Source organism: Chanodichthys erythropterus, chromosome 11 (genome assembly GCF_024489055.1).
Source record: "Chanodichthys erythropterus isolate Z2021 chromosome 11, ASM2448905v1, whole genome shotgun sequence".
NCBI lineage: Eukaryota > Metazoa > Chordata > Actinopteri > Cypriniformes > Xenocyprididae > Chanodichthys > Chanodichthys erythropterus.
In genome coordinates, this window is record NC_090231.1 from 5,436,976 (window position 1) to 5,457,071 (window position 20,096).

The window sequence follows — 20,096 nt, forward strand, 5'->3', positions numbered from 1 at the left end:
CAAAAATATTACTTTTTTATTATTAAAAGCCCAGCTTAGATGAGGAAAAGTAACGTAATGCATTACTTTCCATAAAAAAGTAACTTAGTTACAATTAGTTACTTTTTTAGGTAGTAACACAATATTGTAATGCATTACATTTAAAAGTAATTTTCCCCATCACTGATTAATTGTGAGATACAGTTAAAAATAATAGAAAAATGCATATTATGAGATATACATTTATGACATTTTCAACTGAGATAAACAATATTGTAATTTTGGGGTCAGTATTTGAACATGCATGTGTAGAGATGTGTTAGAATAACAGATTTCAGTGTATAATTACTTAAATTTCTTTTTTTAAACTATATATATAATTATATATCTTCAAAAGTTTGGGGTGGTTGTGATTTTTTCATGTTTTTTGAAAGAAGACTTTTTTAAGTTGGCCAAATCAAGTGATGTAAATGGTTGCTGAAATGTAGTTTCACTTGTAGTTAAACTTTTGTAGTTTGTTTTAAAATTAACATTATTTGAGTAATTTCTTTTCATTATTAATATTATTTATTATTGCACTTCAGTTTGGTATGGAAGCAATTTTGTACTTTAGTAAAAAAATAAAGTAGTTAATTGAGATGAAGTTAAAAATAATAAATACATAAGATGAGACAAAGTTTGAACTTTGAGATAAACAGCATCATACGTTTGGGGTCAGTATGTTTGTTGTTGTTGTTTCGGGGTGAATTAATACTTTTGAACTTTGTATTCATCAAATAATCCTGAAAAAAATGTATCACTGTTTCCACACACACACACACACACACACACACAAAATGACACTGAAGACTGGAATAATGGCTGCTGAAAATTCAGCTTTGATCACAGGAATAATTTTTAAAACATTAAAATAGAATATAGATATTTAAAATTAATATTTCACAATAATCCTGCTTTTACTGTATTTTTGATCAAATAAATGATCAAATAAATAAATAAATAAACTTTCTGACATCAGAATATCAACACATGACTGCACATGTTTACATGTCACCAATGCCTAATGGGTATTCGGATACGCTGACCCGCTTGGCTAAATGGTTTAGACCCACCTGATGCTTCCATGTGCAGGGATGACAGAGGAAACGTAAGTGCTACAGTGAACGACTTCCTGCACAGGATCTGTGGAGGTCTCAGTGTCAGGTTTCAGCCGAACCACAGAATCCAGAGCAGCAGAGATCCCAGCGGACGACTCCTCACAGAGCATGACTGCTGCACACGAGGACGATCATACCTGAGCAAGCTGAGAGAGACAGAGACATGCGGCATATGTGATCAGTCAATGAAGAGACACTGACATTTGCGTTAACTTTATCCTTTGTGTGAGGAACAGACTGAAACAGCTGCTTATTTACTCTTGAGATGAGCTTAAATAAACCTTTGTGCAAATTTACACGAAGAGCTGCTTTTGAATATGAACATGAATGTGCGTGAGAATAACGGATTTCAGTGAATAATGGCTCATCTTTTAAAATTATAAATTTAAATGATATATACAAAGACATAACTACACACACACAGTGTGTATGTGTAGTTATGTCACATTCATACATACATATACATATATATGGTATTTTCTCCTCTCATTTTCCCGATCCAGCAGTTGCCACACCCTCAGGGACTCGTTTGAATTGTTATTTCTCCACTCAATCATGTGAGAGATTTGCAGCGTCTTATGATACAACTGATTCACATGTGCTTGATGTATCCTCTCGTGTGCTGGATGTGAACAGACTTTTTTATTCTTTCAATCAAAAATGTTTGTCTACTCTGAATCTTATTGCTCCGTTAAAACCTAAACATATTGTTACTAGACCCCAGCCTCAGAAAGGCTTGTAGAAGAGCAGAGCGAAAATGGTGTAAGGATAAGTTACAGGTCTCATATGAAATGTGGAGAGATTCCTTATACAGTGGGTACGGAAAGTATTCAGACCCCCTTAAATTTTTCACTCATTGTTATATTGCAGCCATTTGCTAAAATCATTTAAGTTCATTTTTTTCCTCATTAATGTACACACAGCACCCCATATTGACAGAAAAACACAGAATTGTTGACATTTTTGCAGATTTATTAAAAAAGAAAAACTGAAATATCACATGGTCTAAGTATTCAGACCCTTTGCTCAGTATTTAGTAGAAGCACCCTTTTGATCTAATACAGCCATGAGTCTTTTTGGGAAAGTTTTTCACACCTGGATTTGGGGATCCTCTGCCATTTCTCCTTACAGATCCTCTCCAGTTCTGTCAGGTTTGATGCTAAACGTTGCCATTTTTAGGTCTCTCCAGAGATGCTCAATTGGGTTTAAGTCAGGGCTCTGGCTGGGCCATTCAAGAACAGTCACGGAGTTGTTGTGAAGCCACTCCTTCGTTATTTTAGCTGTGTGCTTAGGGTCATTGTCTTGTTGGAAGGTAAACCTTCGGCCCAGTCTGAGGTCCTGAGCACTCTGGAGAAGGTTTTCGTCCAGAATATCCCTGTACTTGGCCGCATTCATCTTTCCCTCGATTGCAACCAGTTGTCCTGTCCCTGCAGCTGAAAAACACCCCCACAGCATGATGCTGCCACCACCATGCTTCACTGTTGGGACTGTATTGGACAGGTGATGAGCAGTGCCTGGTTTTCTCCAAACATACCGCTTAGAATTAAGGCCAAAAAGTTCTATCTTGGTCTCATCAGACCAGAGAATCTTATTTCTCACCATCTTGGCAAACTCCATGCGGGCTTTCATGTGTCTTGCACTGAGGAGAGGCTTCTGTCGGGCCACTCTGCCATAAAGCCCCGACTGGTGGAGGGCTGCAGTGATGGTTGACTTTCTACAACTTTCTCCCATCTCCCGACTGCATCTCTGGAGCTCAGCCACAGTGATCTTTGGGTTCTTCTTTACCTCTCTCACCAAGGCTCTTCTCCCCCGATAGCTCAGTTTGGCTGGACGGCCAGCTCTAGGAAGGGTTCTGGTCGTCCCAAACATCTTCCATTTAAGGATTATGGAGGCCACTGTGCTCTTAGGAACCTTAAGTGCAGCAGAATTTTTTTGTAACCATGGCCAGATCTGTGCCTTGCCACAATTCTGTTTCTGAGCTCTTCAGGCAGTTCCTTTGACCTCATGATTCTCATTTGCTCTGACATGCACTGTGAGCTGTAAGGTCTTATATATACAGGTGTGTGGCTTTCCTAATCAAGTCCAATTAGTATAATCAAACACAGCTGGACTCAAATGAAGGTGTAGAACCATCTCAAGGATGATCAGAAGAAATGGACAGCACCTGAGTTAAATATATGAGTGTCACAGCAAAGGGTCTGAATACTTAGGACCATGTGATATTTCAGTTTTTCTTTTTTTAATAAATCTGCAAAAATGTAAACAATTCTGTGTTTTTCTGTCAATATGGGGTGCTGTGTGTACAAAAAATGAACTTAAATGATTTTAGCAAATGGCTGCAATATAACAAAGAGTGAAAAATGTAAGGGGTCTGAATACTTTCTGTACCCACTGTAAGTCAGTCTTCTATAGTGCGTTTACAGATGGTCCAAAATGCTGCTGCAAGACTGATTTCAGGCAGACGAAAGTTTGACCACATTTCGCCCATTCTTATTTCACTAAACTGGTTACCAGTTAAATTTAGAATTAGTTTTAAAATTTTAACTTTTGTTTACGAATCCTTGCACAATCAAGCCCCACCTTATCTCTCTGAGGCAATCTCTATTTATAAACCAAATAGGTCTATAAGATCCAGTAATCTTGCTCTCCTAACTATTCCCAGATCTAGGTTCCATATCAGAGGTGATCGAGCCTTCGCTGTTGCTGGTCCTAATCTATGGAACAATTTTCCAGCTTCTCTGCCTGTATTTAAATTCCGGCTTAAAAATCATTTCATGTCAGTAGCTTTTATCTAGCCATGTTAATCGTATTGTTATGTGGTGTTTCAATGTTTTGTTGTTTCTTATTCATTTTATTCTACCTAACTAGTCGTTGTGTAAAAGTGCTTTATAAATAAAGAAAGAAGGAGAAGAAGATATATATATATGCACACACACTACCCTTCCAACGTTTGGGGTAGTTATGATTTTTTTTGAGTCTTGTGGCTGCATTTATTTAATCAAAATACAGTAAACAAACTAATTAAATAACTGTTTTCTATGTGAATATACAGTAAAATATAATTTATTCCTGTGATCAAAGCTGTATTTTCAGCATCATTACTCCAGACTTCGGTGTCATATATATGACGGTGTCATATATGATCTCCAGACTTTTTTTTTTTCAAGATTGTTATTAAATGGAAAGTTCAAAAGATCATTTATTTAAAATTTTTTGTAACAATGTAAAAGTCTTTACTACGGAAGAGGATTAGGGCCAAGCAATAATAATAATTAAAAAAAAAAAACATCTCGAGATTAAAGTTGTTAAATTTAGAGAAAAAGGTCAAGATAAAATGTTGAGAATAAACTCGTTAAATTATGAGAAAAAACTCGTTAAATTTCGAGAAAAAAGTCAAGATAAAATGTTGAGAATAAAGTCATTAAATTACGAGAAAAAAGTCGTTAAATTTCGAGAAAAAAGTCAAGATAAAATGTTGAGAATAAAGTCATTAAATTACGAGAAAAAAGTCGTTAAATTTCGAGAAAAAAGTCAAGATAAAATGTTGAGAATAAACTCATTAAATTACGAGAAAAAAGTCATTAAATTATGAGAACAAATTCATTAAATTATTAGAAAAATGTTGTTAAATTTGGAGAAAAAGTCAAGATAAAATGTTGACAATAAACTCATTAAATTACGAGAAAAAAGTCGCTAAATTACAAGAACAAATTAGTTAAATTACGAATTTGTTCTCATAATTTAACAACTTTTTCTCGTAATTTAATGAATTTGTTCTCATAATTTAACAACTTTTTTCTTGTAATTTAATGACTTTATTCTCAACATTTTATCTCGACTTTTTGCTCGAAATTTAACTACTTTTTTCTCATAATTTAACGAATTTGTTCTCGTAATTTAACGACTTTTTTCTCATAATTTAATGAATTTATTCTCAACATTTTATCTTGACTTTTTCTCCAAATTTAACAACATTTTTCTCATAATTTAACGAATTTGTTCTCGTAATTTAATGACTTTTTTTCTCGTAATTTAATGACTTTATTCTCAACATTTTATCTTGACTTTTTTCTTGAAATTTAACGAGTTTTTTCTCGTTATTTAATGACTTTATTCTCAACATTTTATTTCGACTTTTTTTCTAAATTTAACAAGTTTTTTCTCGAAATTTAACAACTTTAATCTCAAGATGGTTTTATTTTTTTATTATTGCTTGGCCCCAATCCTCTTCCGTACTTTACTGTCACTTTTTATCAATTTAATGCATCTTTGCGGAATAAAAGTATTAAGAAAAATCTTGCTGACCACAAACTTTTGAACTGTGCTATTTTTGTTTGTTTTTTTCTGTCCTTTTTGTAGCTTGACATCACTATTAACTCGTATAGAAAGAGCTGTGCAGGTTCTTAAAAAAGAAACTAAATTAAAAAAGCATATGGGATTGAAATCAGGGTGAGTAAATAATGACAGGTCTTCCCCTCTTTAATCTATTGCAATGGCCATATTTGTTAAAAGATGATTATTTAAATATGCATATTTGCAACAATTGCATGTACAAACAATATATAATTTTTTTTTTTTTTTTAGATAATTATTAAAGCATAAGTCATTGAGGCGGTACACCTTTGTACCTTATTTAACCTTAATGGTGCATATTAATGTCTTAAAAATACACATTAGTGCCTAAATGGTATATATCAGTCCCTTTTGAAAGGGTATTGCCCCTTTTGTACCTTCTGAGAGTGAAGGGTTGAACTTATCCCACTTAGTGATGGACAGCTGACTTCATGAACTGGTTGAATCTAAACTGTGAGGGGTGTGAACGATCCATTGAGGGTGTGGAACATGCCAGGTTACTGAAATCATAAGTTTTCTGAAAGTTGTCTCTCTGAAATTGATCATCAGATGCTTACGTCAGAGAGCAAACATTAAAAGTTGAAGTTTTGATGTAGCATCACTTTCGCAAACCATTGCATTTCCCCACTGTAATGCAACATCAATGGATTCACAATGTTCTCTGAAGCAACATCAACTCTGCTGTATATAGGCACACATGCCACCATAACATTTTACCAAATACACAACTAAAACAGCTTCAAAAGCACTTGCAACTATAAAATGTTTTTAGAAAAGTTAGGAACTTACCATCAGACAGACGCTGTTCTTCATCCAAGCTCCCCATAACATGAGCAGAATCAGCCTCTGAAGATTTAAAGACACGTAGACTTTCTCTCTCTCTCTCTCCGGTCAGATTAGCATTGAGTCCAAGGTCGTTGGTGAGAATAGCTGAGGATTAGCTGGAAGGCCAGGAAAGCACAGGCAGAGCCGACAAAAGGAAATCCCTCTCACATCACCGTTGGTTACACTCCGGGCAGCTCCTCATTCAAGCTTCCTTAATCCAGTTAGTTGTCACCAATGGCTTTTCATTTTCCTAACTTTATGCTAATCGAACGGGGTCCTGAGCTTCGACTGTAAACCCTTGCAGACATAACAACAACAAACGGTGAAAGTGTTAGCGCTGTCTAAACCTCATGGACCAGGTCTAATTTTAGCCCGCTGGTCTAAGAGTGGCCTGATCTCTTGCTAAACACCTTTTTATCTCGTTCACAGACTGAAGTCTGAAATGGTTGTGAGCATTTAATGTTCTTGAGAGATTTCCCTTTATCCATCTTTGTTTACAGCAAAACACATACCAACAGTTATTCAGTGTAATCCTTTTGCTATACATTTGAGTAGCAGATGAATTAAATAATCTTTTAAGCAGTGATCATAAAAAAGGGTTACATTTTATAGATGTTTATCTTTTAACTTTTTATCTTTTAATTAGCTACCTGAAAACTGAGACTGAATCCAGAAGAACTGTGGCCGTGTCTCCAAGACGCTTGAAGAAACCGACCTGCAAAGAACTGTGAAAACGTATAGGCACTTGTGTAAAAATGCTGTGAAGTGAGGATGCTTTCAAAAGTAATGTCATAAATGGACTTAAAACTTCTATTAACTAAATCATATCAATATTTGGTGTGACTTTGCGTTTAAAACAACCATTGTCCAGGAACACTATAGTTTTTCATGTCAGTTTCTTCAAGTGTCTTGGAGATGTTGTCTGTCTCAGTTTTTTCTGTAATCGCAGACAGACTTGATGATGGTAAAAATCAGATCGTACCGGCTCTTATCCAGACTCCTTGTTCGTACAAAAATCTCACTGGATTATTACAATTAATGGCAAAATGAATGTTTGGAAATTTCCTATTGACAAAAGATATAAATAACTGGCTTAAAAACATTTTTGTTGTTGTTGAAAATAAAGTGCTTAAGACTTTTGCACAGTACGCAAAGGAACCAATATCACGAGTGCCGTAGGTAATCACAGCGTGCTGATATACAGCCATATTGCACGGCTACGAGTGTGATATTGCATTTATACAACAGTTAAACAACACAAGTGTGTTAATAAATTAGAAACAACAATGGATTGTCTTTAAAAAAAAACCTCTTTTGTGAGGAAATACTTCCTTCTGCCATGGATTCACATCTCAAGTTGGCAGTTTAATAGTTGAGTTCAAGCCTCCGTTACTAATTCTGAAACGTCACTTTAGAACTAGTAACGAAGGAACATTGAGTCGCTTCATCGAAGTTCATATGAGAGTATTATGAGAGAGAACGACGGAGTCATCTGATATTCTTCAGGTCATTTTTATATTCATAATCACAAAATTAGTTTGAATATCCGCTGAGGAAAGTGATATCTTTGTCTTTGTCCTTTTAACATTTAAGAGGATTTCCCATGACAGCGCTAGTCAACGCATTTGACAGTTGCGTCAAGATGTTGTTTAAAGTAAAAATGTCCTTGTTTCCTTGTTTCAGTCCATTTCAATATAAAAGTCTTTACGACTGACTGACTCACTCATAAAGACAGTCTTTGCTGCCATCTAATGGTGTATTAATGTAACTTTCACTGAAGTCAAAATCAGTAACAAACTCTTTCTCAATACCAAAAAATATGGCATGTTATTTATAAAAAGTATTATTTATTGAACAATAATATTTAAATGAACAGCAATAGCCATTATAACAGTAAGAAGTAAAACAAGAAATAAACACAAGCAAACAGTTCAGTCAAACGTACAAAAGCAGCACTCTAGGTAGTGCAGGAATTAATTTCAATGTAAATATAAAGTTATGAATCTTAATATAGCACTTAAGTCAAATCTGTTAGCTCTGGAACAAGTTATAGATTAATAAGGCCAAAGATTGCCTGTTTGATATACCCAAAACGAATTATACCTCATGTTTAAACACTTTCTACATAAGAGACAGCGGCAAATTCCTAAAGGACTGGCTGAGATGAAGCTGTTCTCTGTGGGTACATGAGCTCTGAACGCTCGCTGACGGCCTGGAGCTCACATCTCTGAAAGCATCTAAACTAATTTTCAAATATGTTTACATATAAATCTCATATCTGAGGTCTACACAACTACATTCTCGCCTAAAAACTCTTCAAACTACATTCTGCTACAAAATAACAATAGTATCTATAAAAATATAGTGGGTTTGCTGGTGGGAATGATGACAGCAGAGTGATTCAAATGGTGAAACGGTTCCCAGGCCGATACTGGCAGAATATCACATGGCTGGAAAGACCTTTGAGCCAATCAGATTCGAGAATCAGAATGAACTGTTGTATATATATATTTGTGTCTGTGTGTATGTTAATATACACATATATGTATCTGTGTGTCTGTATTGTCAAAGGGATTTTTAAATTAAAGCTAATTTGCAACATTGTCATATTTTTTAAATATTCATCATATATTATATAAGTTCAGTATTCTTATTTTTCAAGGAATTTTCAGTTAAAAATATTAATAATTGTGTAAAACAATTCAATTTGCCACCCTAATTACATGCATGTATACTTCACATATACAGACACATTGTATCTAGATATTGGCATTAAAAACCCATAACAAAGTATTAAAGCAATAATCTGTGTATTACAGAGAATTAAACAGAAGAACATGAAGAAATGAAGCAGAAAACACCTCGTACCTGTTGAAAAATCAAAGTAACACACAGTCCGGAGTGGTTTTGAGTGTTTGTACAGGCCTGTTTTTAACTTGTCATTCAAACCTCTGAACATTGCCTCTGCCTGGAGGTCAGATTATTTGATTAGAAATGTCTCCTAAAGCCAGTAGACGCAGACACAACAGAAGCATAAAGCACAAAAAATCAGATCTTTTAACACGTGAGAAACTCAGCTGCGACAATCACGAGAGATTAGGCAGTAAAGGGTTGATTTATTCATAATATCTTTCTTTATACCGCAGGTCTAGCTTAGATGAAAGTGTAGAGGGGAAACACTGTAGACAAGTAGTCATATGAGGGTCTTTCACTCTCATTGAGTCTCGCCCCATAAATCTGCCTCTTTCTTTCCTCCCTCTGTCTGCTCGCTTTTCTTTCTGTCCTGTTGGCACTAATCCTGTCTGCTATTCATGGCCAAGCTGCTCGCTAGAATGGCCGGCGGGGACGGACATCAATGTGGATTTCTTCATGAACCGCGTGAAGGGGTGAATAATTCCTTTGACACCTCTTAGACGCTTGCAGGAGAGACCCAGACACCAGGGATTATCACAGGAATAAAACAAGCTTTGGCGAAAGAGAACTTCCTTTTTTTAATGTTGTGGGATGCAGTGAGGTGTGACTGCTGAGGCGCTGTTGTGCATTCACTCTCGGCCAAATGCAGCTTCTTATTTCTAATTTGATAATGAGAGATAAAAGGAGAAACAATAAGGAAAGGATCGGAAAAGACAGATTTGAACTCGTACCATCTGCAAAGACACCCCATGTGCTGCTCCAACAAAACTGAATATATTTCTATAAAAAAACAAAAACAAAAAACAAAAAACAGTTCAAATAGTTCAAATGTGTCATTTCTTAAAGTCAACATGAAACACTGTTTAACAACTCATTTTAATTCCACAATATGACATATTTGAGAAAAACCTAGCAGGACTAAATTTTGGAAAAATTATGGAAAAAGAAAAGTTAAATGCATGTGGACCGATGTTTAAAAAGTACACTGAAAAAAATTACATCTTAACGAGTTTTCAATTAGGCTTACTTACTTTTCCAGGAAAGAAATGTAAAATATATACCCACATATATATATATATATATATATATATATATATATATATACACATATACGCAAACATTTAACCCAACTGCTGGGTTAAAACAACCCAATCGCTGGGTTTGTCCATTTTCAACCCAACTTGGGTTGTTTTTAACCCAGCATTTTTTAGAGTGTACAAACCCCATTCCAAAAAAGTTGCGACACTGTACAAATTGTGAATAAAAACAGAATGCAATGATGTGGAAGTTTCAAATTTCAATATTTTATTCAGAATACAAAATAGATGACATATCAAATGTTTAAACTGAGAAAATGTATCATTTTAAGGGAAAAATAAGTTGATTTTAAATTTCATGGCATCAACACATCTCAAAAAAGTTGGGACAAGGCCATGTTTACCACTGTGTGGCATCCCCTCTTCTTTTTATAACAGTCTGCAAACGTCTAGGGACTGAGGAGACAAGTTGCTCAAGTTTAGGAATAGGAATGTTGTCCCATTCTTGTCTAATACAGGCTTCTAGTTGCTCAACTGTCTTAGGTCTTCTTTGTCGCATCTTCCTCTTTATGATGCACCAAATGTTTTCTGTGGGTGAAAGATCTGGACTGCAGGCTGGCCATTTCAGTACCCGGATCCTTCTTCTACGCAGCCATGATGTTGTAATTGATGCAGTATGTGGTCTGGCATTGTCATGTTGGAAAATGCAAGGTCTTCCCTGAAAGAGACGATGTCTGGATGGGAGCATATGTTGTTCTAGAACTTGGATATACCTTTCAGCATTGATGGTGCCTTTCCAGATGTGTAAGCTGCCCATGCCACACACACTCATGCAACCCCATACCATCAGAGATGCAGGCTTCTGAACTGAGTGCTGATAACAACTTGGGTTGTCCTTGTCCTCTTTAGTCCGGATGACAGGCGTCCCAGTTTTCCAAAAAGAACTTTGATTCATCTGACCACAGAACAGTTTTCCACTTTGCCACGGTCCATTTTAAATGAGCCTTGGCCCAGAGAAAACGCCTGCGCTTCTGGATCATGTTTAGATATGGCTTCTTTTTTGACCTATAGAGTTTTAGCCGGCAGCGGCGAATGGCACGGTGGATTGTGTTCACCGACAATCTGGAAGTATTCCTGAGCCCATGTTGTGATTTCCGTTACAGTAGCATTCCTGTATGTGATGCAGTGCTGTCTAAGGGCCCGAAGATCACGGGCATCCAGTATGGTTTTCCGGCCTTGACCCTTACGCACAGAGATTGTTCCAGATTCTCTGAATCTTTGGATGATATTATGCACTGTAGATGATGATGATAACTTCAAACTCTTTGCCATTTTTCTCTGAGAAACTCCTTTCTGATATTGCTCCACTATTTTTCACCGCAGCATTGGGGGAATTGGTGATCCCAATTGACCTAATAAGTTGCAAATTGGTCCTCCAGCTGTTCCTTATATGTACATTTAACTTTTCCGTCGTCTTATTGCTACCTGTCCCAACGTTTTCGGAATGTGTAGCTCTCATGAAATCCAAAATGAGCCAATATTTGGCATGACATTTCAAAATGTCTCACTTTCAACATTTGATATGTTATCTATATTCTATTGTGAATAAAATATAAGTTTATGAGATTTGTTTATGATACTTTTTTTATATACATACAAACCCGGTTCCAAAAAAGTATCATAAACAAATCTCATAAACTTATATTTTATTCACAATAGAATATAGATAACATATCAAATGTTGAAAGGATATATAAAGGATACAGGATATATATATATATATATATAAGAAGAAATCTGCCAGAGTCACAAAATATTCTATACAAAATATATTACAAATATGTTCTCTGAAAGTCTAAATAACTTCTTGTTGCTTCAAGTTAATTTCTCTTGTTTCAAGAATTTTTTTTTTATAATTTGACAAACATTTAGACAAAAATACTTTAAATAAAACATATATGCTCCATTTTTTCATTTTGGTTTCTAATTTTAGAAGGTGCAACAGACTAAAAAAATATTCCCTAATATTAGTCTTAAACTGCCAAGACAATTTAAATATTCAATAAAATATCTAGAAAAAAGTGATGAACCAATGAAAAGTTAGATTTATCTTAAACATTAGAGTTTATAAATAAGTTAATACTAATTTACCTCACCACAATAATTGTATCAAGTTATTTCTCTTCAGCCATATATTTTATCTAACAAAACATCTACAACACACGACATGCAAATATTCAAATATTAAGTGAATATGAAATGTGTTGGTTACACATGTGCTTGAGTGATAAAGTTTCAGACACTGTTGACAGCTCATCAAAGATCAACAGGAACTCTCTGAGCACAGTCTTCCTGGAAACACAACACACACGTATTAACACACGCACACACACACACTCCTACAGTGACCTGAGACCTGCACCCATGTCTGATAGCCAGGGGCAACATCACTGCAAATGTGACTGATAAAGCCATTAGTCATGGTGAGTACTTCAACATCACCAGCTCTATGAGCCAAATGTACTTTATGTGTTCAGAGGAGAACAATGACACATATCGGCCTATATACTGTGAGGTCAAAATATACCTTTAAAATACTGCCTTCAGACAAGAAACCAGATGAATGGGTAAAAAATATCTAGTAAATACCATCAGAAAACTGATAAAACTGATCAGAAAACTTAACAAAAAGTTGTTTAAATATGCAAATTAGGCAGTATGTAATTAAATATGCACTTCCCAAACAGAAATTTGAACATTGGATGAAGCCAGTTTCAAAATTTTTGTTTCATATTGTTGACATTAAAGTCAAAGTCATTAAAGTCACTCTTTTTATCACTCCATAAATAAGAAAATACAGTCAAAAGTGCATGAGAAAAACTCACTTTGAGAAAAAAGACCTTGTAATTGAAATCTACTGATGCAAACAGAAAAAATACAATAAAATAAACACCTAAAAGTATATTTTGGATGTTTTCTTTCCACTTGTCTGAAACAACATGTTACAAAATGCCAAATAACCCAAAATCTCAAAATTGAACAGTGCAATAAAAAAAACAATATTTTTGCCTGTAACTTAAATATAATATTTTCAATAACTTGCATTGCAAAACTGTCAACATATCCGTTATCCCCAATCATCACATCGATATGCAGTTTGGACTGATGTAGTTTTGTCATGTCATATATCTGATAAATTCAATACTCCATGAAACCAAATGCATTTTGTTTGAATTTGGCTTTGGTTATTAAATGAAAGATGCCACTCACTAATTTTTCTGATAAATTAGTCTGTCAGCATAAAGGGAAATGCACAAGGACTCTGACTAGAAGCAGCTTGAATCTGTACTACATGCAGTGGTCAAAATTGAGACTCCACAGCAGAAAATTCCAAAAAGAAAAAGAGAACTTCAAATGATGCACTTAAATTAAACAAAAAACTAAAGCCAGGGACACATTTAACGATTGTAAGGCCGATTATGAATGTAATTTGATACATATGACTGATCATGCCCAAACGCACCGAGTCAGAGCCAGTTGATGTTTGTTTCAATTCCAAGTATTTAGAAGGAAACCGTCTTTGTGTGTTGAGCTCAGTCTTAGAATGCTTTAGCTAGTCGTTAAGTGTGTCTTAAGTGTGTAATGTCACACACTCTAGAAGAAAAGGTTCTATATAGAACCGTAAAGGGTTCTGTCTGCCACTTCATTTATAGAACCTTTTAGGGGTTCCCATCATGGGATCATCTTATGGATTTAGTTTTAATATCTTTTATTTCAATTATTTTTAATTAAATTTTATGAATTAAGCAGCTCATAAACATATTTTATGCTCTAAAAAAAAAAAAAAAAAAATGAAATAACCCATTAAACATGAAAGACATTTTTTCTTATGTAGAACCTTTTTTGGCACAAAACCTTTAAAATTAAGTCAAGAACCGTAGGATTGTATATAGAAGTGCAGCTTTCATTACATAGTGGAGGGGCTCTCAGATTCCAATGTTGAATGAAAAAATAATCTTATAAAATTCATACACTACACAGTTGAAGTACATTGTGAAGCCAAGCATTTAAAAACTAGTGATGCACATTACAGTCTCCGTGTTCACGGTGTCCCAGACACAAATATTTTAATGATTTATAAAAGATGAATCACTGGGATTTCGGCATGGAGATAAAAGGGTAGGATTATGATCTCTTGGTAGTATTACATCACATTATGAGTGTATATTAGCACAATTTGTTGTATTCTTGGGGCATCTAGAGCGTTTGGACCCGGAAGCGGAGACACATGACGTCAGACTTAAAGGGTTAGTTCACCCAAAAATTCTGTCATTAATTACTCACCCTCATGCCGTTCCACACCTGTAAGACCTTCGCTCATCTGCGGAACATAAATTAAGATATTTTTGTTGAAATTCAAGTGAGGCCTGCATAGGAAGCAATGACATTTCCTCTCTCAAGATCCATTAATGTACTAAAAACATATTTAAATCAGTTCATGCGAGTACAGTGGCTCAATATTAATATTATAAAGCGACGAAAATATTTTTGGTGCACCAAAAAAATAAAAATAAATAACGACTTATATAGTGATGGCTGATTTCAAAACACTGCTTCATGAAGATTCGGATCGCGTGTCAAACTGCCAAACTGCTGAAATCACATGACTTTGCGACTCCGAACCACTGATTCGAGACGCTGATTCATAACGCTTCATGAAGCAGTGTTTTGAAATCGGCCATCCCTAAATAAGTCGTTATTTTGTTTTTTTTTGATGCACCAAAAATATTCTCGTCGCTTTATAATATTAATATTGAGCCACTGTACTCACATGAACTGATTTAAATATGTTTTTAGTACATTAATGGATCTTGAGAGAGGAAATGTCATTGCTCCCTATGAAGGCCTCACGGAGCCATCGGATTTCAACTAAAATATCTTAATTTGTGTTCTGAAGATGAGTGAAGGTCTTACAGGTGTGGAACGGCCAGAAACTTCACTTTTGGGTGAAAAGTTTTCTTTTTTGACATGTAAACGTACCCTAAGGCCATATCAGATGCATTCTTCTCTGAGAAGACAATCCCATAATGCATTGCGATGGGCTAAAAAAGCAACTTAAGATGGCGAACAAAGTGAGAAAAACGTTTAAAATTAAGTTAAGTTATAAATAAACTTATAGACCAAAAGTAAAATAAAAAGAAATGAAAAATTAGACCATTTCGCCATTTTCAGTATAAGTGTGTGATGCTAACAACAACTCCAAGCTCTGTCGAAATTAACTGTGAGTTGAGTCTCCAGAGCTCAAGGAATGCTCGTTGTATGACGCATGGAGCTGCTGGCAATCTAGAGCGTTCCAAATCATTCAAAATGTTACATAGTGAGCTGCCTTACTTTCTAAATATTTGGCTTTTAAGTTGTTTGGAAACAAAGCAACATTTCCATTTCCAATAACCCAATGGTTATTGCTTTTTTTTTTAGCATCCGCTCATGTCAGACCTTTTACGGGCTCATATAATCAACATGGGCCAGTTAGCAGATACCATGAAGATAACTGCTATCATGTCTATTTTAGTTTAAGAGTCAAAATAGCTGCTTTCACTAGTAAACAACCAGTATCATTCATCAGTTTTAGAAACATTTTCCTTCTCCTATATTTACCCTATACTGGTGAAAGGCATTTGCTATCATACACTACCATTCAAAAGTTTGGGGGCAGTAAGATTTAAAAAAAAAAAAAATTAATAACTTAATTCAGCAAGGATGCATTAATCTGATCAAAAATGACAGTAAAGACATTTATAATGTTACAAAAGATTTCTATTTACAATAAATGCTGCTCTTTTGGAACTTCCTATTCATCAAAAATTCCAGCATATTAGAATGATTTCTGAAGGATCATGTGACACTGAAGACTGGAGTAATGATGCTGAAAATTGGTAACCACTTAAAACACACACACAAAAAAATCTTTCCAACCCCAAATGTTTGAGTGGTATATGAGAAATTTTAACTCAAATTGAAAATGATTACAAAGTTACAAACAGACAAAATTATGCACTATGCAACTATCACATTTTCATTTATCCAAAGCAGCTTACAACGGAGGAACATAAGCAATTTGTCATAAGAGCAAACAATATTCATAGCACACAATGCCAAGTTTAAAGCATAAGACAGATTAGCACATGGACGTATCCACTATCTGTGGCGTATTTTTAAAAGCGTGGCCTTCAGAAGCAACCCATCCTATCGTGTACGGCGGCAATCTGAAAAGGACGAAATCTGCCGACGCTATCTCTCCAGCGGTTTGTAAATGGACTCTAAAGACAAGCGACAGCACCATGTGACCAATGTGAAGTGGCCGGCACGGTCCCAAGCGGAGGCCTTATCTCTGAAGGAGAAAGGGATGGCTGGGAGCAGCGATGGCACCTTCGCTCTCTGGCCAGAGCTCTAACATGAAAACACCCGTCCTTGCTGGCAACAGAGCTAAAGTGGATCTATTTCAAGTGCTGTACTTCAGGAGGCCGGCGCGTAGAGACATGACAGAATGGACGCTGCTCAAGCGGCTGCTGGACGCCGTGCACCAGCACTCCACCATGATCGGACGCCTCTGGCTCACGGTCATGGTGATCTTCCGCCTGCTCATCGTGGCCGTGGCGACTGAGGACGTCTACACGGACGAGCAGGAGATGTTTGTCTGCAACACCCTCCAACCGGGGTGTCCCAACGTCTGCTACGACGCCTTCGCCCCCATCTCTCAGCCTCGATTCTGGGTCTTTCAGATCATCACGGTGTCGACGCCTTCTCTATGCTTCATCATCTACACCTGGCACAACTTATCCAAGCAGCCAGAGGCCGAGCAGACGAAGGAAGCGTACGACCGCAGCTGCGACTCGGACAGCTGCTCCATCAAGTCGCACAAGCACTTGGGTCACAGTCTCGCGGACGTCCTCGAAGGGATCGCCAACCAGAGCGCCCAGAAAAGCTCGCAGGCGTTGCGGGAGATCGGCGCTCCGTCCAAAGGCTCCTTGGGAGTCCTTTCAAAGTACTACATCTTCCACGTGTGCTTCCGTGCCGTGCTCGAGGTCGCTTTCGTGGTGGCGCAGTGGCTCCTTTTCGGTTTCCACGTTCCCGCTCACTTCGTGTGCACGGCGTCTCCTTGCATGCAGAGGGTCGACTGCTACGTCTCGCGTCCCACCGAGAAAACCATCTTCCTGATCTTCATGTTTTGCGTGGGGGTTTTCTGCATCTTCCTCAACTTCTTGGAGCTCAATCATCTGGGCTGGAAGATGATCAAGAAGTCGATGCTCATCAAGGACAGCTCCTGGAGGGGATACGGCGCTATAAACCAAGACTCGCAGTCCATAGCCTCTCTGACTTTCAGAGACGTGACCAGCACTACCTCGCTACCTACCCTAGATCTGGTTGTGGACCACCAGCCGGACTGGATCTGTGCTGGGAACTGCTCGACGAAGAAAGACAAGGACACCTACAGAGGAACGCAATCGCTCAAGGGGAAATCGCAGCCGAGCAAAGAAAGAAAATCAAAACAAAGGAGCACTGAGGTTTGGATATAAACAATTATGGACAATTTGAAGAGTCTTAAAGGATTAGTTCACTTCAGGATTCAAATTTCCTGGTAATTTACTCATGTCATCCAAGATGTTCATGTCTTTCTTTCTTCAGTTGAAAAGAAATGAAGGTTTTTGAGGAAAACATTCCAGGATTTTTCTCCATATAGTGGACTTCACTGGGGTTCAACGGGTTGAAGGTCCAAATGTCAGTTTCAGTGCAGCTTCAAAGAGCTCTACATGATCCCAGACGAGGAATAAGAGTCTCATCTAGTGAAACGATCAGCCATTTACTTTAAAAATGTATTTACTTTTTAACCACAATGGCACTAGCCATTTTTCCTGAAAAAAATCATGTTTTGTCCCGTATTTCTTCTTTCCTAAAATGTCTTTTCTAGGTATAAAAGCGAGTATCGGTCTTTTGTCACGTGAGAATAGCCAAATCTAAGGTAGCCAATCTCATCATAGTATATTATGGAGAACAAAATTACCATCCAATCACAGTTTGTTATCGGTTAACTTGCAGTTTGTGAAGGCGGGATATTAGAGAGCGTGGTGGAGATCAAGTCAGACGCGAAGATGTCAAAGAAGCGTACGTGTACATTAAACAAGAAATTTTAAAAAGAGTTTATCATGTTATTATGCGCAGCAAGTTGTCAACGTGGTATCAAGCTGAATGACACACACCAGGGTTTTTCAAAAGGTTTAATCCGGATAAAATTGATCCGGATTTAGTAATCCTTTTTTTGCGATCCGTGATCACGTAATCCAGTTTACTTTTGGAGCCAGTTTTTTAAAGCAACATCGGATTGGATCAATCTGATCCGGATAGGAACTTTTCAGGATCACCAAATCTGGATTTCCAGTGCTCTACGGAGCCCCTAAAGGGACATGTTGATAGAAAGAATATGGGTTTTGAATTAAATGTATTTTTGTTGGATATTTACAGCTGTTTAGGGATTGTTTTATGGCACCAAAACTTTTTTTTACTTTAGAGTAGGTTACCGAAAGGCTAAATATGTAGACTAATGTCTGCATTTAATTAATTACTTTAACAGTTAAACTAATCAAGAGCAAGATAAAAATGTTGTATTTTTTGACTAGTTTTAAAGTTTTACTACATTTTCCTCCTGGAATCCTACCCGCTGTTGGGATCAGGATAATCCTGTTTTTTTGGATCAAAGTGATCCAAATCCTACAAAAAAGTATTGAAAAACCCAAACTAAAGGTTTGATCCGGATCAAAACCAAGATTGGATTACGTGATCTAATCCGATTATGTAATCCGTTTTTTCTTTTGAAAAACACATTTTCAAGATTTGATCCAATCCGTTATCCAAAATCCTAGTGGATTACTTTTAAAAAACCGGGCCCCGAAGCGCACGATCCCGATTCAGTTCAGTTTGCCCCTGCGTGGTCAAATACAGACACAGTTGTCGAAACGCCCATCATGTGGAGTATCTCACGTAAATACAGTCGATTATGGTTTAAGTGAACGCATAGGGCCAGTTGTTCAAAAAGTTTAATCTGGATCAGAATGATCTGGATTTGGAAATCCCATGTTTTGTTATCCAGGATCAGGTAATCCATCTTACTTTTATGCTGGTTTTTCAAAGAAAAATTGGATTGGATCACCATGATCCAGATACACACTTTTCCAGACTACCAAATCTGGATTACCAGTGCTCTACGGAGCCACTAACGGGACATGATGATAGAGAGAATATGGGTTTTGAATTAAATATAATATTTTTGTTGGATATTTACAGCTGTTTGGGGATTGTTTTATGGCACCAATTTTTTTTTTAATTTACAGTAGGTTACCGAAAGGCTAACTAACTACTTCTAATTTATTTAACAGTTAAACTAATCAAGAGCAAAATAAAAAAAAATGTGTATGTATATTACATGATATAAATGTTGTATTTTTTGACCAGTTTTAAAGTTTTACTACATTTTCCTCCTGGAATCCACCTTGAAATCCTACCCCGTTTTTTTTTTTTTTTTTTTTTTTGATAAAAGTTATCCAAATCCTACTGACAAGTTTTGAACAACACAAACTGAAGGTTTGATCCAGATTAAAACTAGAATTGGATTCCTTGTTCTAATCTGATTTCAGAACCCCTTTTTCTTTTTGAACAACCCATTTTCAAGATTTGATCCAATCCAATTGCCGAAATCCGATCAGATTACTTTTGAACAACTGGCCCATACAGCTCACTGAAAACTGGATGTGTGTCAGTAAACTCTAGCATTCGGTTT

At 36.4% G+C, this 20,096-nt stretch overlaps 2 protein-coding genes across 2 annotated transcripts in view; one reads left to right on the forward strand and one right to left on the reverse strand.

Annotated features, from left to right (window-relative positions):
• zgc:158785 (uncharacterized protein LOC791214 homolog) overlaps window positions 1-6,724 on the reverse strand; it is a 13,486-nt gene extending 6,762 nt beyond the window's left edge. Inside the window, exons 1-2 of the mRNA XM_067400635.1 lie at window positions 6,279-6,724; window positions 1,092-1,282 (exon numbers count right to left, since the gene is read on the reverse strand). Of these exons, the coding sequence (XP_067256736.1) occupies window positions 1,092-1,246 (155 nt within the window). The 5' untranslated portion in view covers window positions 1,247-1,282; window positions 6,279-6,724. The remainder of the gene's footprint in view (window positions 1-1,091; window positions 1,283-6,278) is intronic.
• An 8,564-nt stretch (window positions 6,725-15,288) lies between these two features.
• Window positions 15,289-17,904, forward strand: gjd6 (gap junction protein delta 6). The gene has a single exon (XM_067400558.1). It carries the CDS (start codon window positions 16,687-16,689, stop codon window positions 17,839-17,841), a length of 1,155 nt encoding a protein of 384 aa, XP_067256659.1. The 5' UTR covers window positions 15,289-16,686; the 3' UTR covers window positions 17,842-17,904.
• The last annotated feature ends 2,192 nt before the right edge of the window (window positions 17,905-20,096 follow it).

Bases quoted from the DNA above. Each gene is read 5' to 3' on its own strand.
- gjd6 (XM_067400558.1), top strand. From the start codon at position 16,687: ATGGCACCTTCGCTCTCTGGCCAGAGCTCTAACATGAAAACACCCGTC.